The following is a 24,829-nucleotide window of genomic DNA, read 5'->3' as shown; positions in this document are numbered from 1 at the left end:
GTCTGCCTGGCTTTGTTTTTTTATTGCATTTTTTATGAAATATACACATGACTGAATATATTACAGAGCAGATGTGCGCAGCGATTGTTGGTGAAAGGCTCCCGGGGGACATAATCAGTGCAGCAACGCTGTGCCACTTTAATGTTGAAAGATGTCTTTTTCCAAACGAGACCCTGACTCCCCCACACCTGGGGAGCAAATCGAAACACCCTGGGCTGCTCTGCACAGAGAATTGCTACTGCTTTTATCTAACGTGCAAGAGAAAAGAGGCAATCGAAATCCCGACGGCGATTAGCAACATAGGAGAGTATGCGATCCTGGAAGCTACAGTACCAGCGATACAAAGAGAAAAGGGGGTGATGAGAAGGCGAGGTCTAGAGGATTTTCAATGGAAGAGCAGCAGAGGAGGGGTCGGGGGGTGAAGGGGGCAGGCCTGAGCATATAAGGCTGCACCACAGGATTACTGTACAAGAGGAGGAGAGGAAGCAGCGAGAGAGGAGGGAGGAAACGAAGACTACGAAGAGAAATAAGAAGAGGGGACTATGAGAGAGAGAGAGCGAGAGAGGGAGAGAGAGCGAGAGAGACAGAGAGGAGGGAGGAAAAGAGAAATGGACAGAGGAAGAAGAGCAATGAGAAGAGGGGGCTAGGAGAGAGAGAGCGAGAGAGGGAGAGAGGGAGAGAGAGAGCGAGAGAGACAGAGAGGAGGGAGGAAAAGAGAAATGGACAGAGGAAGAAGAGAAATGAGAAGAGGGGGCTAGGAGAGAGAGAGAGCGAGAGAGGGAGAGAGAGAGCGAGAGAGACAGAGAGGAGGGAGGAAAAGAGAAATGGACAGAGGAAGAAGAGAAATGAGAAGAGGGGGCTAGGAGAGAGAGAGAGCGAGAGAGACAGAGAGGAGGGAGGAAAAGAGAAATGGACAGAGGAAGAAGAGAAATGAGAAGAGGGGGCTAGGAGAGAGAGAGAGCGAGAGAGGGAGAGAGAGAGCGAGAGAGACAGAGAGGAGGGAGGAAAAGAGAAATGGACAGAGGAAGAAGAGAAATGAGAAGAGGGGGCTAGGAGAGAGAGAGAGCGAGAGAGGGAGAGAGAGCGAGAGAGACAGAGAGGAGGGAGGAAAAGAGAAATGGACAGAGGAAGAAGAGAAATGAGAAGAGGGGGCTATGCTGAGCGGAATTATAAAATGCACCATGTTGGGTGGGGGGAAGAGAGTCTACAATGGCAAAGGAAAACCGAGTGCTAAAGAGGAGCAAGAAGCGTAGAAAGGAGGAGAGCGATAAGATGGGTGAGCAGGAGGAAATGGACAGGCGCAAAACATTGTCAAATTGCAGAGGTAGTTGGAGAAGTAAGGGAGGGAGAATGGCCCACTGGACCGTGAGAAGCTATGTGAAGAGAAAGTGCAAAGGGAGGAATAAAGAGAGGGGAAGATAGAGACAGAGACGAAAAAAGAGAGACAGCATAAGACATCAGGACATAGAGAAGGAAGATAGGGAGAGGGAGGGATGGAGGTAGGGAGGGAGAGCGAGACGGGAGAGAGAGAGAGAGAGAGAGAGAGAGAGGGGGAGAGAGAGGCATGCACAGGGTATTACCCAAATTGTTCGAACACAATTGTTGGAATGACCCAATTGATCGAAAGTCAAGGGTCCGAATTGACCTTTGCACAATTGACCGTATATATATATATATATATATATATATATATATATATATATATATATATATATATATATATATATATATATATGTTTTGCTTTGGTTATATATATATATATATATATAATGGGGGGTTGCGGGGGGTTTCCCCCCGCAGATATGTAACAATTGACCTTCACAATTCGGTCAATTGTGCAAAGATCAATTGTGATTCGAACAATTGTAGTTCGAACAATTCGTATACATCCATGCACAGAGACAGAGCGACAAGGAGTGGGAGAGAAAGAGATATGGGGGGCCTGCACTGCATTTCCATGGGGGACCACACCAGCAAGGCTCCATCCTTGAACTGGACCTACATATTTACTAATGAATGTGAGTTTGTTTACTCTATTACCACCTGGTGCAGGGGAGCCGGCCAATTAGGATTCTCAACTCCTGGGTTGAATCCCACGATCCAAGCTTGCATTCCGAAGACCGAAGCCTGCTCACACCCACTCTGCCATCTTCCCCCCACCTTCTGCTTCCCTCTGGTCTCTGCTACATTCGCTCATTGGCCCCCTAGCCCACTTACTTTCTTCCTTTGCCAGCTGTGCCTTTACAGCCGTGCCACGTCCACGGCTGCCAAGGAAATGGAAGAGCGGCTGCACATGGAGCTCCACCTTCAATCTCTATGGCGGCCATCTTAGATATGTATTTGTTTGAATGAACAGGACACCGCAAGAGTACCTGCCATTCATTTAAACAAAATGATCTCTATCAGCAGTCAAGATTAAAAACCTGGGGTGCTAATAGCAATAACACCCTCGCGGGTGCACCCTACCGGATGGTCATGATGCCGGGGTTGATCATTTAGAGCGCTTGTTTCAATCAGTCTTTAACTTGGGCTCTGGGCCATTACCACCAGATCTGGCTCACTGGCTCAGTATTATCACTTAAAGAGAACAGGAAGGGACGAAAACCCACTGAAAACCTCAAGTCCCCGTTAAAAAAGAAGACAATGGCTGCTTTGACATCAAACATTTCTTTCTTGTCATTGTGGATTCTCTGCTTTTAGAACGTTTGAAAAAGTCACTTTGCACTGCAAAAGTGCTCTTTGCACCATGAGTTAGGCCCATTTAGCACGGTGCAAAGAGTACTTTTGCAGTTCAAAGTGACTTTGCACCCCAAAAATACACTTTGCACCGCTCTGTGAATCCGGCATGGTTCAACGTGTTTGTTGGCAGTGCGAAGTCACTTCGCACCGGGCGAAACGTTCCATGAATTAGGCCCTAAGACTCATTAAGATTGTGGAGGTCGCAGGAAAGTCTGCTAATGTTTTTCCCATAACGTCTGTATTTTGCAGTGCATTCCAGACAGAGAGCAGAAGCCCCAGCAGAAAACCCACAGCACAGACTGTTCTGATCGTGCAGAGAATCTGGATGCCTCTACGTGAGATCAGTAGTCTGATCACCTTGGAAAGGAATGACTGGTGAAATTTGTCAACTGTTTTGATACCTGCTACCGTTAGAATTAATTGCAATAAGGACAACCATGTTTTTTAATGGCAGACACCATAACTGATTGTTCTCGCATGCGCAAAAGAGTGAGTGGAGACATCCAGGACATCACCTGCTCCATGGATAGCTGCGACTGCCATGTCTTATGATGTCTCTGGAGCATGGCATGGGCTTCAGGGATGTCTCATCCTTGCTAAAAGGTCTTAGGGCCCAATTTATGGAAATGGCACAGAACTCCTGCAAATGCTGCATGCCGAGAAGGACACTGCATGTGCCTGCGTCCAGAAAGAAAATGCGCGCCCACATATTCATGGAATTGACTGCACAAAGTAACCGTATTTGCAAGTCACGCACGGATCGCCCCCGACACGCCCACACGTTTAGCATGAACAGCCAGAACAGCTAACTTTGCGCAATGCCTGTGCGCGAATACACGCACCCTTCATACAGTGTGTGGGGTCCCCCGTAAACAGACCTGCAACTCAGGGACCATGTGCAGGGTCTCCCGTAACTGTATCTGGCACCCCGACAACATGCGTATAAAAAAACATAACTCTGCAATAACTCAAGAAATCTGCATGCAAGGCCACCTAAAACATTCCTGCATCCCGCTACACTGCTTACGCACACCCCTAAGTTACATCGGAACCTCGATTGAGTACACGCACCTCGATTTCCAACATGCGACCCCTCCGGCGTTCTGAAAATCCTATGCACAAGTGTACTTACGCCTGCCTTCGGGCGGTAGGTCGTATGAAGGACTTGCATGGCCATTTCCCAGATGAGATGTTGCGCAATCGAATCCAAGAATATTTTTCATGCCGAACAAGAGTGGGCATGCGAGGGACTGCCTGGAGGCCATCCTTTGGAACGGCCACTTTTTCGCAAGTTCTTCTGCATTTTTGGTCTTCCGCCCGCTTCCCAGCTCACTGCTCAGGCCACGCCCACGCTCTGCTCGGAGTCTCGCGCAAGGCCATCGACGGCTCGCACAGACGTGACGAGCCAGCGCAAACTCCACGCAAGTCCAGGAAAAGTACCGCACGTTCGGTTCCATGAATCGACAAAGGCGGATTTGCACCAGTTAAATTCCATGAATCGGGCCCTTTCTCCCTTACTACTTTCTTACTACTTTCTTACTACTTTCTCCCTGAAATTTTCCTTTTTTTCAGTATTCTGTTTCAAGTTATTTCAAAGGCTTGGGGCATGTGACGTTTCCACAAGACACTAAACCCAACAAATTGGACGATGCACCAACCAAGATCGTCCCTATCGTTGCAGGAGGCACACTCCAGAGCACACAATGAGTGTACCTTTCACGGAAGTTTGCCTGACAGCATCTTTCCGAAATGCAAATTCTTCTGTCTGCCACTGCTTTGCAGGGGTTGGATTATCGCTTGATTTATCCTGAAACAGTGCTGTCATTCTGCTTTACTGCTTCCGTCAGGACTGTGCAGCCTCTTTATGTGCTGTGCTTTAAATCTCCTGCCAGTGTGAGCGTGCGCGGGAGGAAGTGTTGAAGGGGCTTTCATTTTAAACTTCCAAAATTGAAACGGCTAATAATAGTATTTATTTAATCAGGATGGCGATGCACACCGAGTCTTCATTACCCCTCGTTGCCAACTTGTCATATAAGTGAAAGGGATGATAATTCCGTACACATGATTTCAGTTGGATTTGCTTTTCACCACTCAATATTAGAAGCTTTGATTTTACAGTTGAACGTACACGTTATCATTTTCTGGCTCATATCTTTAAGATGTCAGTCTATCCATCCATCCATCATCCTTCCATCCATCATCCATCCATCCACCCACCCACCCACCCACCCACCCACCCACCCACCCATCCATCCATCCATCCATCCATCCATCCATCCATCCATCCATCCATCCATCCATCCATCCATCCATCCATCCATCCATCCATCCATCCATCCATCCATCCATCCATCCATCCATCCATCCATCCATCCATCCATCCATCCATCCATCCATCCATCCATCCATCCATCCATCCATCCATCCATCTCTCCTTCTATGAGGCTGTCTGACTGCATCTCTGTCTCTCTATCAGTGCACCCCTATATCCACCTACCCACATATCTGGATATGTTTATACATTCCATAACTCTCCCAGCCAGCAAATCGTTGACAACATGTGTATGTTTATTTATCTACATGCAATATTCTGTGCCCTTGAGCACTTTTATTTGATTTTAGTGAATGACCAAAAATGCATTGTACTATAATTTGCTGCCAGTAAAGGTGGGAATGTTCTTTTCTTTTTATAGTGAACATGTTTTCTGTGTTCTCTCTTTCTCGCACACACACACACACAAGTATGTACACGCGCACATACACACATTTTCACACATACGCACAAATGCAAGTGCCCGCTCGGAGGCAGTGAGTGGATAAAAGGGGGATAGGGAAGGCATAGGGTGGGGAAAGGTAGTAGGAGGAGAGGGACTATTCCCCCGCTGCACGGGATAGCTTGTGGGAGATTCAGGATGCAAACATTGACAGACATGTTACACGCATTTGTGAGTAAGATTGGTGTACCTTAACCGTTAAGAGCTTTGTTGAACGTGAGAGGATTTACAGGAAGTGAAAAAGATCAACAGTGATTGGTCATTTCCACTGGATCCTACTAGGCTATCTGGGGGGGAGGTTGAACCCATGTTGTTTGAGCTGATTCTGACGGCCCCGGAGGGGAGGAATTGTGTAGAGAGAAGCCTCATTCCATTGCTTGTTTTCCTTGATAACCTCTGCCGTAGGCTTCTTGCCCAGGATGATCTGGGGTTTCTTGTCTCTGTGTAATGACTGACGCAGTCTGTTCAGTGTTTTTGGATCAATGCTCCATAAGACTTTATGGGTGAAGCATAAGGCTATGGTATGATCTTTACGGGGTTTAGTGGCAGCGTATGCCATCATTGGGTTTGGTATCTGGTATTAGTCCTGGTTCTTCATCCATCTCTAGTTGAATTGACTGATGCACTTCACGGGCAGCAGGGTAAACCATGTTATAACAGCCTCATTCTGGAATGCCAATGGCTTGGATCAGTTACAATGTATTCCCTTCACTTAGTCAAGGGAGGATCTTTTTAGATTAATGTGGGTGAAAGTGTGTGTCACTGGTGCCTGCATTTATTTGAGGAGTTAAAATGGGAATAGAGGTAAACATTTGATTTTAGGTTTGACCACAAGTATATACAGATGGGGGAGAGTTATTTATAGAACACCCTGTCTCTCCTGTTTGCATTTGCAGCACACTGCCGATTAGTGGTAGGATGAACTACCAAGTCAGAGCATTGGTGGGTTCTTAGTAGTGTCCATATGAATTAAAGAGGGACTCCTGGGAAACATCAAACATCCCTTTGCTCCAGCACACTGCTGCAATATCTTAGTTTGAAGTTTGGAGGCATTTGTGGCAAATTGGGCGATGGTTCTGATGTTAACTGTTGCTAGAGTTGAGGCCTATGGTGAGGCATGTGGTTTAAATGCTCAGCTACAGCACATCTCTGTGAGTCCATGGACTTGTGATGAATTTGCTCATGGTTCCCTTGTTAGGATATGCTGATGATTAAAGTCATTTTTTGAAGAAATACGGCACGTTTGGTCCAGCAGGTCACCCAGGAACATAGGCTATACTTTGCAGTCTGGAGCTTTCCTTTAGTCTACCTAACAACTGTATGTGTTGGTAACTTGTGGTTCATTGTTTTCAGCTACTTTCAAACAGAGTAGTGCTCATGTCCCAGCTCAAATGTCTCTGTAGAGGTATCACATTGCAAGACCTGAGTGGTCAGACCAATGAGTGGCGTGACAGATCTCTCTTCTATGCACTGCAGATGGTCTGCAAAAGACTGCTCTGTCTCTGTAAACATGGGAGGGTCTGTAAATCATCTTGGACAAATAAAGGCATGGTTCTAGTACTAGACAAGGTGAAAGTCCAGGACACACGTCCAGGACTAGAGGTACTGTTAGAGTGACAGCAGTTGTGCATAGACCTATTCGGATAGGGCAGCTGCATGTCTCAAGTTTTTTCAGATACTCATCAACTCAGTTCTTATTTCTTCTCTCCTAGAATCAGAGCCACATTCTCGACCTAGTCGGGTGAAGTGAGACATGAAGGGTACCAAAGATAGTGAGGCGAGAAATGGATGACATGATATAATTATCCTGTCCTACGTTTCTCGCCCATCTAACATCTGGCCTTCCTTGCCCAGCTGAGGTAATAGAAGTGAAAACCTGTCCTTGGTCTCATTCCTGCTGAAGAATGTCTACTTCCCCAACGCCAGGGATTTACTGATTTGAGGGTCTTTCCGGTTCTGTTGCAAGATTCCTCACAACATTTTTAGTTCAGGCTATATACCATGCATAGTTGTTCAGAACGGGAAATTAGGACGAAGAGAAGACTTTCAAACCCAAATCAGACGATTGCATTATTTCAAATATTTTAGTGGCCAACCATGATTTGCTTGTCTACTCCAGGAGGTTCTGCCATTTGTTTATGCTGATGGTAAAATGACCAGTTATGACATTTTTGTTTACCCATTCCCTTGCTGGATACGAACATATGATGGGGAAGGGAAGGGGCAAGGGAGCATGGGAATAAGGGCATTGTAAGAAAAACCAGTACAGGTAATGCCATGGCTGTTTTTCTGGCCACTGATATAAACAAGCAAACAGATTAACATAGATCCTGCTTGTCACTCACGACTCCAGAAAGTCAGACTGAAGGATCTGCCCTGGCCATGCTAGTCTTCGAGATGACCCAGGCAATGAGGATATGACTAGCCATACCCACACCATTGCCAAGCGACACTGGAACATTGTCTCACTCCAGGACCTCATCACTGGACTTTGGAAGGGATAGACGATAGGTTCTTCCAAACGATACATTAATGCAGTACAATTTGCCACCAGCCATGTTGGGTCCCTAACAGCCAGCTAACTAAGATTTATTGTTCAGGAAAACATAAAAACATGGTTTATCACTAGTCCTCGAGACCTTGTGGATACCTAGTTGCAGATCAGAGGTTGCATCCTTGCCAATCCCTGGGCATCATGGCTCATAACGAAAAAGAAAGAGATTTTGCAAACTATACATGAAAGAACAAAAAAAGAAATGAGGGGGCACTGCCACTGAGCAGTAGCTTTGGAATGTTGGCCTTACAAAGGGGATAGTAGCGCAGCTGAAGAGTGGCCAAACAACCGTGGGCAAATATGCAGAGGTGGGAGCAGAATGTGAGGGAGAGAATATACATGAGTCTTGTGACTGGGGCGGGAGCAGTTAAGAATTGGTCTGGCTGGCCATTGCTGCATCATGGTTGTGGGGTTGCACCATTCCAGCACTAGTGCATACATCTATGAACACAGTTTGATGGTTTTCCCAAGATAAATGCAAAAGAACTGCTAAAACTCTCAAAGACCCTCTCAAACATTAGGGAAGGATGTTCAGAGGGCCAGAATACGTGACACTCAGTTTTTCTCACTGGACACATTTAATGACTAAGTCCTCACATCAAGATTATGCCTGTGACCTGCCCATAATCACCGATCGCTACAGAAGTGGCATTACGCTTTACTCCCCTTACTAGTTTTAGGGACACATATCAATTGTAGTTACAATGTATCTGTGTGATCAATACGCTGCCCATAATGAGGACTTTTTGAATGCTGGCTTCATTTAAGGTGCAGCGCAGTGACCACATAGACCACTAGCTCACTGTGTCCCACTACCCGCTCTCCCCCTACTTAACATTTTGGCGGCACACTTATGTGTGTGCCACTGACTCCCCTCTTTCCCTGTGACGTCAGATCCTGCCCACTAATGTGGGTTGGAGCTTGTGCCGCAGGTTCCTTTTTTTAATGTTTACTTTATTGTGCACCGCTATGCAGGGGACACCCCTGGAATCCCCAAGTCCATTATACCAAACAAGGAGAGCGGGGGACACCCCTGCAACCCTCGCTCCCCTTATTCAGAGTAATTGGATTCTTTATTTTTTTTCCCATACCAAAATTCTCACTACGACTTCAGTTGGAATTTTGGTACTGGGCAAAAGCACCGTATTGTACAGGTCGGCCTTTTTGAGTAGATATTTTTGTACAATACCGTTACAATGGCCCACTTATTGCTGTTAGCATGGGGTGAAATGGAGGTGGGTAAGAATGGCAGAACATTTTATTTGAAGACATTCCTGCTAAGCGCTAGAATGCATAGCAATTCATGCAGGCATTAAATATAGTGACGCAGAATTTTGAAAACTTAGCTGTGATACAAGTTAGTAAAGATGGAAAGAATGTCTGATCCATTTCAATTGATTATATACTGAGATTGTTCCAAGAATGGTTGACATACATGATTAAGTTTAGTATTGACTGTATGTTTTTTACAGTTCGTTTTATTATGGTATAGCATTATACATTAACACAGAGAAAAAGGCCATATTCGTTGAACAAGACTTGGCGCGAGCGAGCTGACATAACATAGTTAGCTCAAAAATCCACAAGAAAAACAGTGAACTCTCTAGATAATTATTCCTCTAAAGGTGATTATTAGAAAAAAAAAAGGTATGACATGCATCCTTTAAATCTTTTTTTTTTTAATGAATCAGAGTAAAACGCTTTCAATCAATAAGGTAGAGCTTACAAATGAAATGCAGTGCATAATACAGAGTGCAAGAGCACAAGTAGTATGACTGTGAGGTGACATGGCGGGGTAGTACATGGACACCAGTAAAAACCAAGGCATATATCCACTTTTCTTCTAAAGTAAACTCCAACGTCCTCCACAGTTTTCCGATAAAATTGAAGCAACCTTGCAGTAATAATATCTTCTTACCCAAGTAGGAATTAGAGGCAGGTCACTATGCCAGGCACCTACCTGAAGACGGGGAGTTATGTGTGTCCAAATTATGGGATTGACAGGTGTGGCAACTAATGTCTTGCAATACCAAAGATCTCCTCGATCCCAGTGCCTCAAAGGCTCCAACTGGATCAGACCCAAAAAGAAAGAAGGTCCGGAAGAAATATAGACATTATGAGAGAAGAAACACCCGTTCAAAATGAACTTTCCCACCACTTTATTGTGTTACCCCATTTCTGCATTAACATTAGTGCTTTCTCGCTTGCATGATCCAAGTTTTTCCTTCCTATTACAAAAAGGATTAACACTGAATATTTCATATTATCATTCTAGGGACTGTTATATTCCGGGCAGTTCTAAATCATATATTGGGTTTTGTTGATGTTAACTTGGTAACCTTACACTAACTCAAATCTGCAGGACACTGAAAGAAAAATGAACCATGAGTATTGACCCAAAGGGGTCAGAGAATATCTAATTTGGTCTAATTTGGCTTTCCACTTTGACTGAACAGATATACTGTTTCTGTTGAAGCAGCAATGTAAACGAAGGAGGCTGCTGATACCAGGAAAGGCTTTCTGTACTTATGTGGGGCTCCTGGCACCTCTTCCATGAGGAGAGGGAGGGTTTTCCTTGGGTGGAGCTGGGAACTGTCTTCCTGAAAAGGGGTTGCCAGACAAAGGGGGCATTGGCTATAATGGGATATCTAACAGGGGGACTATGTAACCTGACGCAGACAAGAGTGTGCAGAGGTCCCAAATAGATAGTAGGCAAGATGTTCATGGGTACTTTCCCCCACTTCTCTGCTGACCCTTCTGACTTCCAGCAGATTTAGGTATCTTGGTGTTTCACATGTGATAAACATGAAGGTACTCTGACATCTACTCCCCAGGGATCTTGTGTTCAGGTGGTCAGGGAAGGGCCACTGCTTTTGGATCCCGACCCTGGGATTGGAAAAGTGAGGGAGGATCACCTGGATCAAGGGTCCTTGGGGATTGGGGAGAAATTGCCTGAAGGCGAGACATGGTATCCCCCATTTACTAATACTGACCTACCCTACTCTCCCTCAGTCTGCATGGGATATTGCTAATCTTATTCTATTTGTCCCTGTGGTTTCCCACCTAATACTGAGAAGAGTATGAGGCATCTAAGAACAGTGCACACTTCCTATTGCAAACATCAGTCTAGTACTGGGACAAAGAAGAGGGGCCTGGAGGCATCCAGTACTGAAGATCAGGTGTGTTACACTAACAGGCGTATACAAGGTCAGGCAATTGAGTCTAACCCCCTTCACCTGCAGGCTGTTTATAATGGTAAAGGGTATAATGGAGATAGAGGTGAGAGAGAGAATCTGCCATGTTGGGACAAGACCATGAAGTCGAGAAGCCGGCAACCATCCCGGGAGAACTGCAAGGGGGACTTTGCAGAATCTGGAGCTGTCATGTTGGAATGAGAAAAGCCATCTGCACCCAAGCCGGGTTGCATCTGGAGCTGCAGAAGCCACCAGTGTCAGAGAGGATGCAGACTGAATGTGGAGCAAAGCAGAGAGGCAGGTGTGTGTGTGGAGGCATGCCGGTTGAGCTGGCGGTCTGTTTCCTGTTTGGGGAGAGCCGCCGGGTGAAGCAGCAAAGAACTGGAAAGTGTCAGAATGCACTGGGGAAACCGGAGCGCTCCAAAGGAATTGCAAATAAGTAGCGGTCCATGAGCACAAATATATGCTACATCTATTGAATACCAAACTGAAAGAAAGTTGCTATTTGAGTGAGCACAAGTAAAAGCTACATCTATTTAATACCGAACCGAAAGAAAGCTGCCAATTCAGTAAAATACAGTGTGCTGAATGGTGAATGAACACTCTAAGTCAAATAGACATATCAAATGGCGCACTGCCAGTAAAATGCAGTGTGAAAAGGGCTAAAAGCATGTGAAGGATTGAAGAGTTGTTCTGAGTATTACAAGTGCAAAGATAAGAAAGGCTGTCAATTATACCTACACATGTGAGAAAGTTTCACAAGTATATGACAAGCCAAGAACTGGTATTAAAGAGTGTTACAAGGAATACAGGTATGAAAAGTGAAAGCCCAAGGCAGAAGAGCTTATGAGGGGCCCAACAGCTCTGGGGAGATTTATGGTTGCTTGACCTGTGGTGGGTGGACCATGCAGTCTGACAACTGTGCCTAGACCAGACCATCTCCTTTTGTGAAAGTCAAATACATCAAGAATCAAGCCAAAGAAAAGTATAGGGTTACTGGTTGCATGACCTGTGATGGATGGACTGTGTGGTCTGACAACTGCACCAAAACCAGGAAGCCCTGAATAGTGAATACGCTGTAAAGAACTGTGAAACAAATGGTGAAGCAAACCTGAAGGTGGGTCAAATGGACCCAGTGTTTTCTTTAGAACTTTGCACCGATGAAACCAATGTGAGTGCTATGTTAAAGTCTTGGGGAAGTGAACCCTGGGAGTCAAATAGCAGGAGAATGCTGTCTTAGGGAAGCGAGTCCCGGGAACTCCATTTTGTGTGAACTGCGCTACCTTTGAACCTGGGGAAGGGAATCTCAAGACCTCCTCTTTTTGTGAAGTTTAGTACATTTGAACTTGAAGAAGGTAATTTCAGAACTTGACAAAACGCAATTGAAGTGAATCTCTATTGGAACGGTATTGAACTTGAGATAAGGAATCCAAGAATACCTCAAGCTGAAAATAGCTTAGCCTTTACTTTGGAAAACTTACATTTTTGCAGAGAAGTTTTCCACACCATGTTTAGGTAAAGTTGTGAGGGCAAGCATAGATTTTGACACAGACAGACTTTTATTTTGGACTTGCAGACACATACAGACTTTCCTTATTTTTTTTAGGTAGGGAAAATCCCACTAAGGTATAGGGCAAGTTAGGCATTACAATATCCTGATCACTAATAAAGGTTTGTTTAGAACTGCACATCTGTTGTCTGTGTCATCTCTCTTGATGCCATGCCTACCTCACACACAGCAAAGGAGGGAATATTTGTTAAGGTGACAGCGCTAGGCATATGACAGTAGGCTTGTGAAAGGACTGATTCCGTTTTACGTTTTGACCACATAAGGGGCAAGATTCTATCATTCTTTTTAATGTCTTTCAGAACATTAAAAATAATCCAGCTCTGAACCTTGGAGCTAAATGTGCCCAAAGCTCCTTCCAAAGGATGAAGAAAACAATTTGAAAAGAGAACACATCTCTTTCCTTACCAACCACTGCTGGAAAAAGAGGTGAAATGCTGGAAGATAAACCTGCCTGTTGCTGGCCACTGGTTCCCAAAGAACCACTGCCTGCTTTTTGGAGAAGCTTCCTGGAAGTTACTTTGGCATCCTTCCCTGCTACAGAGATCAGAAGAGGATCCAGTTCTTCAAGGAACTGGTTAAAGGATCCACAGCAAGGAACAAGTACAAAAGGTGATGCCTTTGGAGTTGCTGATGCTCAGAACAGCATGATTCAAGACACCTTTGAGCTGTGTCAAGTTAATGCTGAACTGCCATTGAGAGGTTGAAGCTTATTGTGCCAGTCCATGGTGGTTGTGCCTATCCTGCTTCACCCCATTAAGTCACCCGGAATGCCATGTGAGACAGAGGGCGGAAGCCATTCACTGCCAAATGAAGCTCATTCGAGCTGATTTACTGCATCAAACCATTGGATGCAAATCACCTGCTTTTTTCAATTTGAAGAAGCCCATAGCCATGTCAAACCATAATTGCACCAATTGAAAAAGCATCTAGAAGATTCTCTGCTTGCTGTTAAAACGTTACCTAGAGACTACAATAGATTTTAAGCAGGTTACAGGCCCCTACAAGCCTTTTCTATGTCCTGCCCCCTCCTCCATGACCTGTACTTTGGGCCATAGAGACAGATAAGAGCTCGTGCCTTACAAATAAATTCAAAAGAAATAATTTTGAGCTTGACTATTCCTCAATTATTGCTTGCATATGTCCTCCTGACAGGTAATACTGAGAGTTTATAGTCTTTTCCTATCTGGTCTGCATTATCTCTTTGTGCTCCAGAGGTTGGGACTGTTGGTGGTTTTAATAGTTTGGCAGTGTTTCTGTAAAGTACACATATTTTTAGAACTTTACTTGGGCATTCCTTCTATTTGATTTTTGACATACTATTCTTATCCGCGGCTTCTACATTGGCAGTCAGATCACCTTGAAGAGTATTCACTGGACCTGACCTATAGTCCCCTACCAAGTGAAGGAGGAATGTAATTCACATTATGCATGGTTAGCCTGAGTAGTAGTACAGATTGTGTATCGTACCAATCAATGTTAAAGTGGTCATACAGTGGGAGGGCTTATCCGGTGATTGGTGCATTGTGCCTCCACCAAGGTTGCCCAGACTGCGGTATGCGAAAGGGAAAGGCATTAGGGAAGAGTACCAGGATGTGAAAAGAGGAGCAGATTTGACAAACAACAGGAGATGAGATGAACAGTAAGAAGGATAAAGAGGGGGTGGCTTTGTGATAGTTTGGATGCATGTGGGATCAGTGTGATCGGATCAAGGAGGAGTGTCACTTAATGGAGGGTACATTTAATTACATGTATGTTTCGCAGGAGATGCTATGTGGAATTCTGAAGTTGAATATGGTATTAGTGTCTATCTGGAAGCCTGTACCTGCGTCTTCCTTTTCATCGAGACAATCAGGGGTCTTTGCAATTACTACAAGTTTAGAAGTCTTCTGGCTGGTGGCTTAGTTGATTATGTCAATACTGTTGCTGGTAATGCATTCCTTCAGCATATATCTTGGAAAGACAAATTGGTCGTACTCATCCTCGCGATCGCCCCCACCACCCCAACTGGGATTTCAACTTTTAGGGCAACCATAGATCTAAAGGAGATTTCTGAAAGTCCTGTTTGAGCTTAGGGGTTCAGCTGTATTTATGTATTGTGTATTTGTTTGTGGGTATGGTATTTAGGAATGCATTTGGGGACCACTGTCAAAAGGACCATAGACAACCTAGTGGGTGTCACTAGAACTCTTACACCTCTAAAAAGCCAATTTGCTGCCACCCTATTTGCAGCAAGGAAGTATTCTTGTAGGTCACGTGATCTTTAGGTGTCTACCCATTATTTCTGATAGGGTAAGAGAGGAAGGCTCATCGAGGGGCTTGGAGGTAAAGGCCATAATTGGGTAAGCGATATGATCTGAGATCATAATCTCATATGGGGTGTTTTCAGGTTCACATTGTATTCACCCCAGTGCTTCAAAAGAAATAAAGTTGACGCATTACATCTTTGTATGCTCATGGTTGCTCATGATATGCACCGATCCCATCAAAACAGTGGATGAACACCATGAATTGCACCACCTTGCATACACTCTTGATTGGTTGATACATCTGCATAACATGTCTAATGGCAATGTCTATCTCTCAGTTACACTGACATTTACAACATGTCGTTTTCATGTATCATGTTCCCGTTTTTGGCAAACCAGTAACCCCAGTTGCGTTTTCATTTGCAGCCTGTGACCTGATGACCCAGGGGATTTTAGCCTTAGTGACTTCTACTGGTTGTGCCTCAGCAAATGCCTTGCAGTCTTTGACGGACGCGATGCACATCCCCCACCTCTTCGTGCAGCGCAACACAGGAGGGTCCCCGCGCACCGTCTGCCACTTCAACCCCAGCCTGGAGGGGGAGGAGTACACCCTAGCTGCTAGACCGCCTGTCCGCCTCAACGACGTCATGCTGAAACTCGTCACAGAGCTGCGGTGGCAGAAATTCATCGTCTTTTACGACAGCGATTACGGTGAGTCCATGTGAACTAAACATACATGACCATTTTAAGCACCTCCAGTGCTATGGAAAAGGAGGCATTTGCTCTGTTTCTACTCAATGCCTCTGCTACTTTCTGCTTCTGACGCGTCGCTCTGCATTCACCATGCGGCATCTGGGTGTACATAGCTGCTTGAAAGATGGCCGGGAGATAATCTCCACACAGCAGCAGATAGCAATTGATGCTCCACAGCCTCTTCTTATCATGACAGCTGATGTTTGACTCATCTCTTGGCGCTTCCATAAAATATTAATAACCCACTGACATTGACAGGTAGGGAGGCAGCAACAGCACCTGTGGGAGATGTGGATCCCTCCCGAGCTACCACTGGCTTCTTCAATACACAACATTTCAAAGGGGTTTGGAATCCACATAATCTCGGGACCATGCATTTTCTGCTTTTTGAGTTCTGCTTTCTTTTGTTTTTGTGTGTGCCTGTATGCATTAATACTAAACGTTGTGTTGAACGTGTGCATGTTGCATGTGACAATTATAGATCGTGTTACCATGATCAGTTAGTTTACATTTCATCATATAGGCCTGGAGAAATAAGGGTTTCTGCTTTATTCCTTAGTATTTTAATGTTTTTCTGTTTCAGAGTTTCATGTACAATTCAGAGCAAAGGGGGCTGTGTATTATTCTGCAAATTACGCCTAATTGTTGTGTGTGTTCTTCACTGGCGCTACAGAAACGTATTATTCGTTTTTACACAAGCAGAATACTTTGACACGACACCCTTATCCTACTGAGAGACAGACTTATTTATTAAAAATACATGTTTTAGTTTGTCAAACACCAGCCAGCCTAACAGGGCAGACTATGACACACGTATGACGCACTCGACTGATGGAACGTTTCCTATGGCTTACGTATGCCTGTGCTGCTTCAAGCAACACACAAATAATAACAACAGGTCTTGGATGTCTGTGGAATAGTCTTAGCGGACAGCAAAATGTGACATTTCAAATAATATCTCAAAACAAATCATTTCTGCATCACAACCATAGACCACAAAAACACTGATTTGTTTTCGTCATATATGGTTGAGAGCAGAAAACTTAATAAAGATGGGTCAGTAGAGACTTAAAAAGATGGAACAGTTAAGCAGAGAAACTGCAATCAAATGTGTTTAGTTTCTGAAAAGCGGGACTGCTTCAAATGCACTGCCCATGCATGAATTTAGCTAACAGCGTGGGTGCCCTTTCATCAGCTTTAGCAAATTTTTCTCCACGGCAAGGCTCATCGCAGTTTGAATTAATGTAAGAGCATGGGTAAATAAAGAAAATCAAAAAGGATGGAAAATCATTTGTTCCCTGCCATTTGCAGGAGGGGATAGCCAATGCGTCCATCACAAAGGATAAGACAATCACTGAGGTGAAAACAAAATGGCTGACATGTGAAGAGGATCGTTTTTCGACTTCAATTTATAGATGCGTGTGAGACTGAGCATATGACGCTGTTCAGAATGACGCATATATATAAGGATTTGGAAGATAGGATCCCATGGGGCCCGATATCCCAGGTTCAAAAATGTTTACTGGTACAGTGGGCAGAACCAAATACAATCCATAGCAAAATATCGGTTCCCACGGTCACCACTCTATTCCACCTACTGAAGAACATTTCCATCATGGCAAGTTCTATAGATCAAACCATCTTAAAGTCCTTATTGTAGTCAGGCACATACAATGTCGACAGTCTCGTGTTGCCTCTTTAAGAAAAGGAGACCAGATATTGACATTTCGTCACCATTCTTTGCAATATATATGTAAGTTCATCCATTAAACCACAAACAAGACTCATCATTATCAGATAACTTTCAAAGTAGAATCAGCTTTTTCCCATATCCTAGAAATGCACCACTCTGCTGCCAATAGTCATTTTAGAACCAAATTCAAGCATGGCAAATAGGTGATTTCATTTTGATCCTCCAGAATTCCTACAGCATGAAGTGAGGGTCCTCATGCTGGGAGTTTGCCGCCATGAGGATTTGGTTCCTTAGAGGTAAATGTGTCACCCTTGCTTGTAATCCCCAGGTGCGCCCCCTATGCACAGTGCTCTGTTGCTTCGCAGCTAGGTTTGTGCTTTATAAATCCTATACACACATATTTACAGCTTTAGCCAAAATGACCAGGGGGCCGCACTTAGCCACCATATGTTTGTTTGTTTGCTTGTTTATTTTATTTAGTATAGCGCTCCAGACCCAGGGGTAAATGGGCGCTTAAGGACAGGTTACATAGTTACAGCATTACAGTACATATAAAAAATAATTGCAATTATACAGTTGTGGCGGTAATATGCCATATGCAGTACATAAGCAGGTAGTTAGATTTCACGGTTAAACATTTGAGGGTATTTACAATATATACAGTTAGTAATAGGTTTAGTCTATCTGTGGGTTGCCTTCTCCAGAAGCCAGCTAATGACTAATTTTCTGAACAATTGAAAGGTTTTGGCCAATTTAATACTCAGCGGTAGGGTGTTCCAAAGTTGAGGGGCAAGGACAGTGAAACTCGAGGCCCAGCTCTTTTGGTGGTGAATCTGGGCACGGTGAGGCAGAGAGTATTAGAGGATCTAGTGATTCTTGTGTTTGGTTTTAAGGTGAGTTTGTTGGTGAGGTATGGGGGACTAGGTTGTTTAGGGCTTTATAGGTAAGGCAGAGGGTTTTTAAGTCGATTTTTTATTGAATGGATAGCCATTTGCAGGATATTCTTATGTGGGAGAGATGCTCTCTCCTGGGAATATTTAATGCTGCTCTCAGCGAATTATTTTGGAGGATCTGAAGTTTCTTGATTATAGCTTGGCTGGCACCAAGGTAGAGGCTATTGCAGTAGTCAAGCTTCGATTGTATGAGGGCCCTAGCCAGAATGAGGCAGCTGTTCGTGGAGAGAAAAGGTCTGCAGGCCCTAATTAGTTTTCCAGTGTAGGCGGTGGCTGAGGCGGTCATATTTACTTGTTTGGAGAGTGTAAAGGACCAGTAGGGGGTGGTCTGTACTTCTGCTCTCTATATGGTAGAGGGGAGGCACAGAGGACCCCAGCCTAGATTCTCTATTCGGTAGCTATGGTCGAGCAATCAAGGCCTAGCTTCTCAAGAGGTGACTACACTACAGTGTAGTCCCAAGCCCCCACAAAGGAATGTCCACACACTGTATTGGTTAGAACACAGTCTTTATATAATCAATATTCAAGGTTATGTACACTTATCATAATAACTCACTTTGTACTAAGGAAAATCAACAATGGCAAATATATACATTTCTAAAGTGGTACCACCCTTTGTATTAGATCTCATTAAAGTGCATCAACAATTCTGTAACAATGTCACACAGATCAATAGAGTGAAACCAGCAATAGAGAGAGGAGAGAAAATAAGATGGTTGAGCAATAGGCAGAATACTGGCCCCTACCACTAGACACAGTTCTGTGTGGAGATCCCCCCACCTGGGCAACCTGTAAAATAAAGATATAGCACAAGCCCAGTCCATATATTGTTCTGCAAGTCTTATTCCCTCCTATAATGTTTTTACCCCCCCAATGTACCTGGTGGAGTCGAGTTCTTCGAAGAGGCGTCGACAGATCCTTCTTGAGCGACCCCCTTTCAAGCGGGAGTCACGGATCGTCGAGAGGCGTCGAGAAGCGTCGAGGAACTCGGCGTTCGGCGGCGGGGAATCGACGGCCCTTCTTGCATGCCTTCCCTTTCAAGCGGGAGACACGGGGCGTCGAACGTCCGTCGAGGAACTCGGCGTTCGGCGTCGGGGAATCGACAACCCTTCTTGAGTGCCTGCCCTTTAAAGCGGGAGACACAGGTCGTCGAACGTCCGACGGAGAACACGGGTGAACGGCGTCGATGAGGCGGCAGCTTCGTCCGAGCGGTGCTCGTCGGCGTCGGCGTCCTGCAAGGAAGAGGTGTGCGGGGCACCTCAGTGACAATAGTTCTGGACCGCAAAGATTGTGGAGACGGGGGCCCAGCCAGGGCGTCGAGTCGTTCGAGTCTTTGTTGTCTTCGGGTGGCGGGAAACCCACCGGCAGGTTTCTCCTCGGCGCGTTGGTCGTCCTCGACTTTCTCCGGCAGGATAAAGCGGTCGACGGTGCGGACGAGGGAGTCCTTCGATTCAAATGTTCTTAGGCAAGGAGCAGACGGCTCTGGTCGTCGGCGGCACGGCGTCAAGTGGTTCCCACGGCTGGGCAACACAACTTCGAAGGGCCTCCAGGGGTTACACAGACCTGCGAACCCTGGTCGACGGCAATGGACTTTGACGGCGGCGATGTCCGGGTGCTTCACTTCGATCTCCTCGGCAGTCCCGTCTCGGGTCGGCAGCCTTTCGAGGGTCTGACTTCCAGGGCGCTTCGGCGAAGATGGAGCGGTGCTCGATGGTCCCTCGGAGCACGGGAAGAGGGCGCCTTACCAGGTCCTCTCTCGGGTCAGTCTTCGACGATTTCGGCAGCCTTCGGATCGGTCGAAGCAAATGCAGCAGCAAGTCTTCTTCTTCCAGCTGGACGTCGAGGATCAGCAGTTCCAGTTACTCTTAGAGTGGAGACTCAGCTCCAGAACGCTTCTGAACAATTACCAGTGGTGAGAGGTCCCCAGATATACTATTCTGTCTCTCATCCACACTGCTGGCACACACTCAGCAGCCAATCATACAGAAGGGCATTCATCCAGTCAGTCAGCCAATCAGGCACACAGTGCATTCAGGCCACACTCCTCCCTTTCAGACACTCACAACAAGGAATGTGGATTGGGACAAGTACCCAGCCATTCAACACTACACACTGCATTCAGGCCAGTTTCTGGCAGGGCTGTCTCAGTCTTTGTCTCTCATGCCAGAAACCAGACAACCACAACAAGGAGTGTATATTGGTCACACACTCCATTCACCCAGGTCCCACCCACAGGAGGTACCCACAACATACAGTCACTGGGAAGGCTCCAGTCAGTCTAGCTGGGCATTCACAACAACACCATATATGGAACTTCCACCCAACAGCCAGTCAGGTGGAAGGGACAGAGTCAGGGCTTCCCAAGACTTTGGGAAAACAAGGTAACATGCAATAGAAAGCAAGAGGCCACAGGGGCCATCTTGTCTCCTATCAGGAATCAACTGATCCCAATGGCAGGGCCTGGGTATCCCAAAATGGAGGACACCCAGGAGAATGGATAATACTATCTGAAATCATAACCGTTTACCCAGCACCTGTGTGAATAAGGTTCTAACCAGTCACTGTAAGAGAGGTATCCCATATTATTAGAACTCACTTCTCTCCACTCAATAACATCCTTTGTGTGTGGCCTTAGGGTGAAGTATGGATTTCCAAATAAAGAAATACATGGAAAAGGAAGACTGTGACCCCAGAACCTTAGATGCTATATTGCTCTTAATTCTGAAATGGTAAACTCCTTTTCAATTTTTAGGACCCGACCACAGCCTGCTCACTGAAGAGCTACAACTTAATTTCCCCCCCTGCATCCATTTCCCACTAACCCTTAATTGTGAAGCCTTAAAGTAAACCAGACAACCGATACCCATTCTCTGCTTTGACTTTAGAAGGACCTTTTGATCTAATCTTAAGGTTGTATCCCCTTTCCGTACAGCATATGTTAGCATGCACTGGATACCGACCATTTGACTATCAGAGAGAGAGAGAGATGAGCAGTCTTTGGAAGGCAATCGCTTCTGCAATATATTTAGGAGAGCTATCTGCCCAACCCATGTGTTATGGAGCTTTTTTGATCTATCAAATTTTTTGTCAGGAAGATTACAATACGCAGAGATATTTAGCAGAATACAATTGTTAGATTATGGCCATCAGGTAAATTCCTAGTAACTGAATTTACTTTTTGCCCCATTAAAGGAGAACCCTCAATTTCAGCAAAGCCACTGCTGTCACTGTATAATTTTGAACCGCTAATCTCCTCATATTTACATTGAATCCCAACACTTTTGAGAAGCTCCCGATCCCCTTTATAATAGGGGGGACCTAGCTGCTACAGTCTTTCACCAAAGAAATCACATTGTCTGAAAACAGGAAGATGTTCTGGGAGTCACTACCTCAATCAACACCCCTTTCAGCCTCATTATTTCTTATGTGTGCAGCTAATGGCTCAATACAGAACACAAACACGAGCGAAGAAAGAGGGCACATCTGCTTTGCTCCCCTCACAGTGAAAAAAGGTCAGACAGACCCCAAACTATGACCCTAGGCTGTAATAAGTAGCCTGTATCATTCTTATTTTGAATTCGCCAAATCCAAATCTCCTGAGAACCGATCATAGGGACCCCAATAAACCCAATCAAAAGGTGTTTTAGCTTTAAAAGCAAGAAGTACATCCTTGATATCGGATCTCTCCTGATGTTGTCAAATGTGCCTCTTCTAGGGATGATCACACAATATGGAGACATAGAAATTGGTCTTGAGCTTGGTATCTATATTAATTTGGGAGAGTGTAGCCTCTGTGTGTTGGGTTAACATACCCTACTCATCTTGGCTCAGTTGATAAATACTGCATGCTCACCACCTCCATAACTTCCTGATCCACTATATGCCCGAGAACTTCCAGTGCAAGAGCAATAGTAACTGGGTTCATCATAATCCACATACAGATCACATGTCCGCCCTCAACCCCCCATTTGAAAGAAAAAGGTTACAGGCAGCCATTTTGGAAAGTGTGACAGTGATTGTTAAGTATTCCATTAGGTAAGAACATAAAAAGCATCCTAACATTAAACCAAAGCATATTTAATTGACAACACTAAAGAATGTAGTCTGTAATGAAGGGTTGCTCAAATAGCCAGTCGAACCCCATAAACCTTAGCTTGGCAAATATACTTGCAATGTTCATCAGGCTGTTGCAAAAGTGAAACATACAGCCATGCAAAAGCCCAGCAAAAAACAGAGCAAACATGGAATCCATCGCAGTTCATGGGTGGTTCAACCATCTGCAGATTTGAATGGTTTAAAGAGGATCTTTGGCTGCTGGAGGGTTTTGTGCTGTCTTATCTGCAAGTGAGTCCAGTCTTCCTTCTGTTAAAGCTTTATGAGTACCAGTCTGTGAAGACAATGGCTGATTGGCCCCTCTGAGTAAAATGATGTGTTTTTCTATTGTAGTTATTGTGAGTCTTTTCTGCAAACTCGAACTGTTGGCCAAAGGGGCAAGTTCATTTATAATTATAGTTATAATTGGTTATTTTAATTTTATATTTTATCTATTTTTTATTTATATGAGATTTTCCTCTTTTGGAGCAGTTCTATGAAAGGCCTCATCTCGCTTTGGCGAGCCAAAGTTTCAGGTGCAAATTCATGGAGGATTTGAATTGTACTGTCCATAAGCTCAACATGGAATTTCCCCCTCGCAGCTTGCAAGTTCAGCTCTATGTCTAGAAGTCATGACATATCATGAGGATATCACTTGGGAAGGTCTCAGGCATCATCTTGCATCTGCTGACTCTGTGCGCCCTGTCCAACTTGCAGGATCCTTCTTAAGGTTCCCGGGTAACTATGATGAAGAGTAGTCGCTTGCTCTTGATTACGGATGATCCTTCAGATTTCTCAGCCAGAAACATAAGATGAAGATTCTCTCTGTGGGATCGATTTGTATGATCTTCACATTTTATCAGACAGAGCCAGCAATGATTCGAACCCCTGTGACCTCCCCCTGAATCGGTTGCACTGATTCATGAATCACACCTACATCTGCTTCACGGGCAGTAATATTCTCTTCAAACACCATTAGTACCCTTATTTTCCATGATCACTTAGTTCAAGTCAAACTTGAGACTTGTGATTTCTTATTGCAAAATAATATTCAAATAATATTTAAGGTGGGTCAACAAAGCTTCAAGAATCTGTTTAGTGAGTGCAGAACTCACTGCAACTCGCTGAGCTGATTGTGCCATAGTATCTTGCTCTAACCTCATGGCCGGCCGGAGTGATTTCTTCATCCTTTTGCTAGATGAAGCAATTTTCCATATTTCATGTTTCTTGTTGGTTTCTGTACATTCTTACCTTTCCTGACCAACTGAGACCTCCAGGGCCCAAGATATCCCTACGTTTATTCAGGCATGTCTAACAGAATGGCGCATTTCTACCACCAGACACCTCTACAGTGCCGACGGAAGGAGCTCTGAAGTTCTGTCATCAGGGGCACCCTCTGTGGGATTGGTTGCCAGTGTCAGGGTGGGTAAGGGAAAACAGTGACTGAGATCAAGCAGAGCCTAGTGTGCACAGGGAAATAATTGGAGACGTGGGGTGATGTTTGCAACTCCTGTTTCTGACTATTTTATTTCAAGTGATAATCATGTCAGCTAGTGCTGGTAATGGTATTGTGTATCCAGCATGTTAGGTTCAAAACACTCTGAGCAGGATTATTTGATCCTTAGATCAATTCCCAGGGGCTTTCTAAAGGAGGGGTTCCTGCAGTTCCCCAACCTCCAAATCAGCAGATCTCTTCCCAGCATTGAGCCAGCACCCTTTTAGGGCGTCTCACCCAGAGCTCTTGGCTCTCTGCGGCATCTCTGGTGGGCGCTCAGTCTGCTGTGTTTCCTTTGTGGCATCCGCCAGTCACGCTGCACCCTCAGATCTAAGAGGCAGGGACCAAATTCTCTGACAGTGGCTCCACACAGAAGCTGCTTACTAGTTCTCTCAGAGCAGGCGTTGCCCCTGGAGCATGGAGGCGGGTGCTTACATTTTTAGCATTTGTGTGTCCCTGATTACCCTGCTGCTGTGGAATCGACAGCATGAGACAAGGCACAAGAAAGGCGCTCGATCCACAGCATCCCTCCAAGTTCCCTCGTGTGCGCAGAGCTTTCTAGCTGCGTAAATGAGTGATGAGGGCCTATGCGGGGCAGACCAGCATGACATATATGTGCTTACAGTGCCATCTTGGCTAGGTCCCCACCCCCTCAGTATTAAGACATATCTATCTGCATCTATGTACCTGTGTAAGTATCTATGTATAGATCTATGTACGTCTGAATCTATATTTCTATCTGTCTATGACTCGATTTAAAGGGCA

General features: G+C 45.0%; 1 protein-coding gene across 6 annotated transcripts in view; it reads left to right on the top strand.

The window, feature by feature from the left end:
* GRID1 (glutamate ionotropic receptor delta type subunit 1) overlaps positions 1–24,829 on the top strand; it is a 3,001,620-nt gene that overhangs the window by 804,265 nt on the left and 2,172,526 nt on the right. For all 6 annotated transcript variants that reach the window (XR_011268624.1, XR_011268625.1, XM_069610763.1 and 3 more), the window contains exon 3: positions 15,505–15,789. Coding sequence is in view for 4 of the 6 variants with exons in the window: in XM_069610763.1 (XP_069466864.1) it covers positions 15,505–15,789 (285 nt within the window). In the remaining 2 variants the exon portion in view is untranslated. The remainder of the gene's footprint in view (positions 1–15,504; positions 15,790–24,829) is intronic.

This window comes from Ambystoma mexicanum, chromosome 8 (assembly GCF_040938575.1).
Source record: "Ambystoma mexicanum isolate Mex_15411 chromosome 8, UKY_AmexF1_1, whole genome shotgun sequence".
NCBI classification, from domain to species: Eukaryota; Metazoa; Chordata; class Amphibia; order Caudata; family Ambystomatidae; genus Ambystoma; species Ambystoma mexicanum.
The sequence above is the reverse complement of the archived record's forward strand: the minus strand, read 5'-3'. Positions and strand labels throughout refer to the sequence as shown.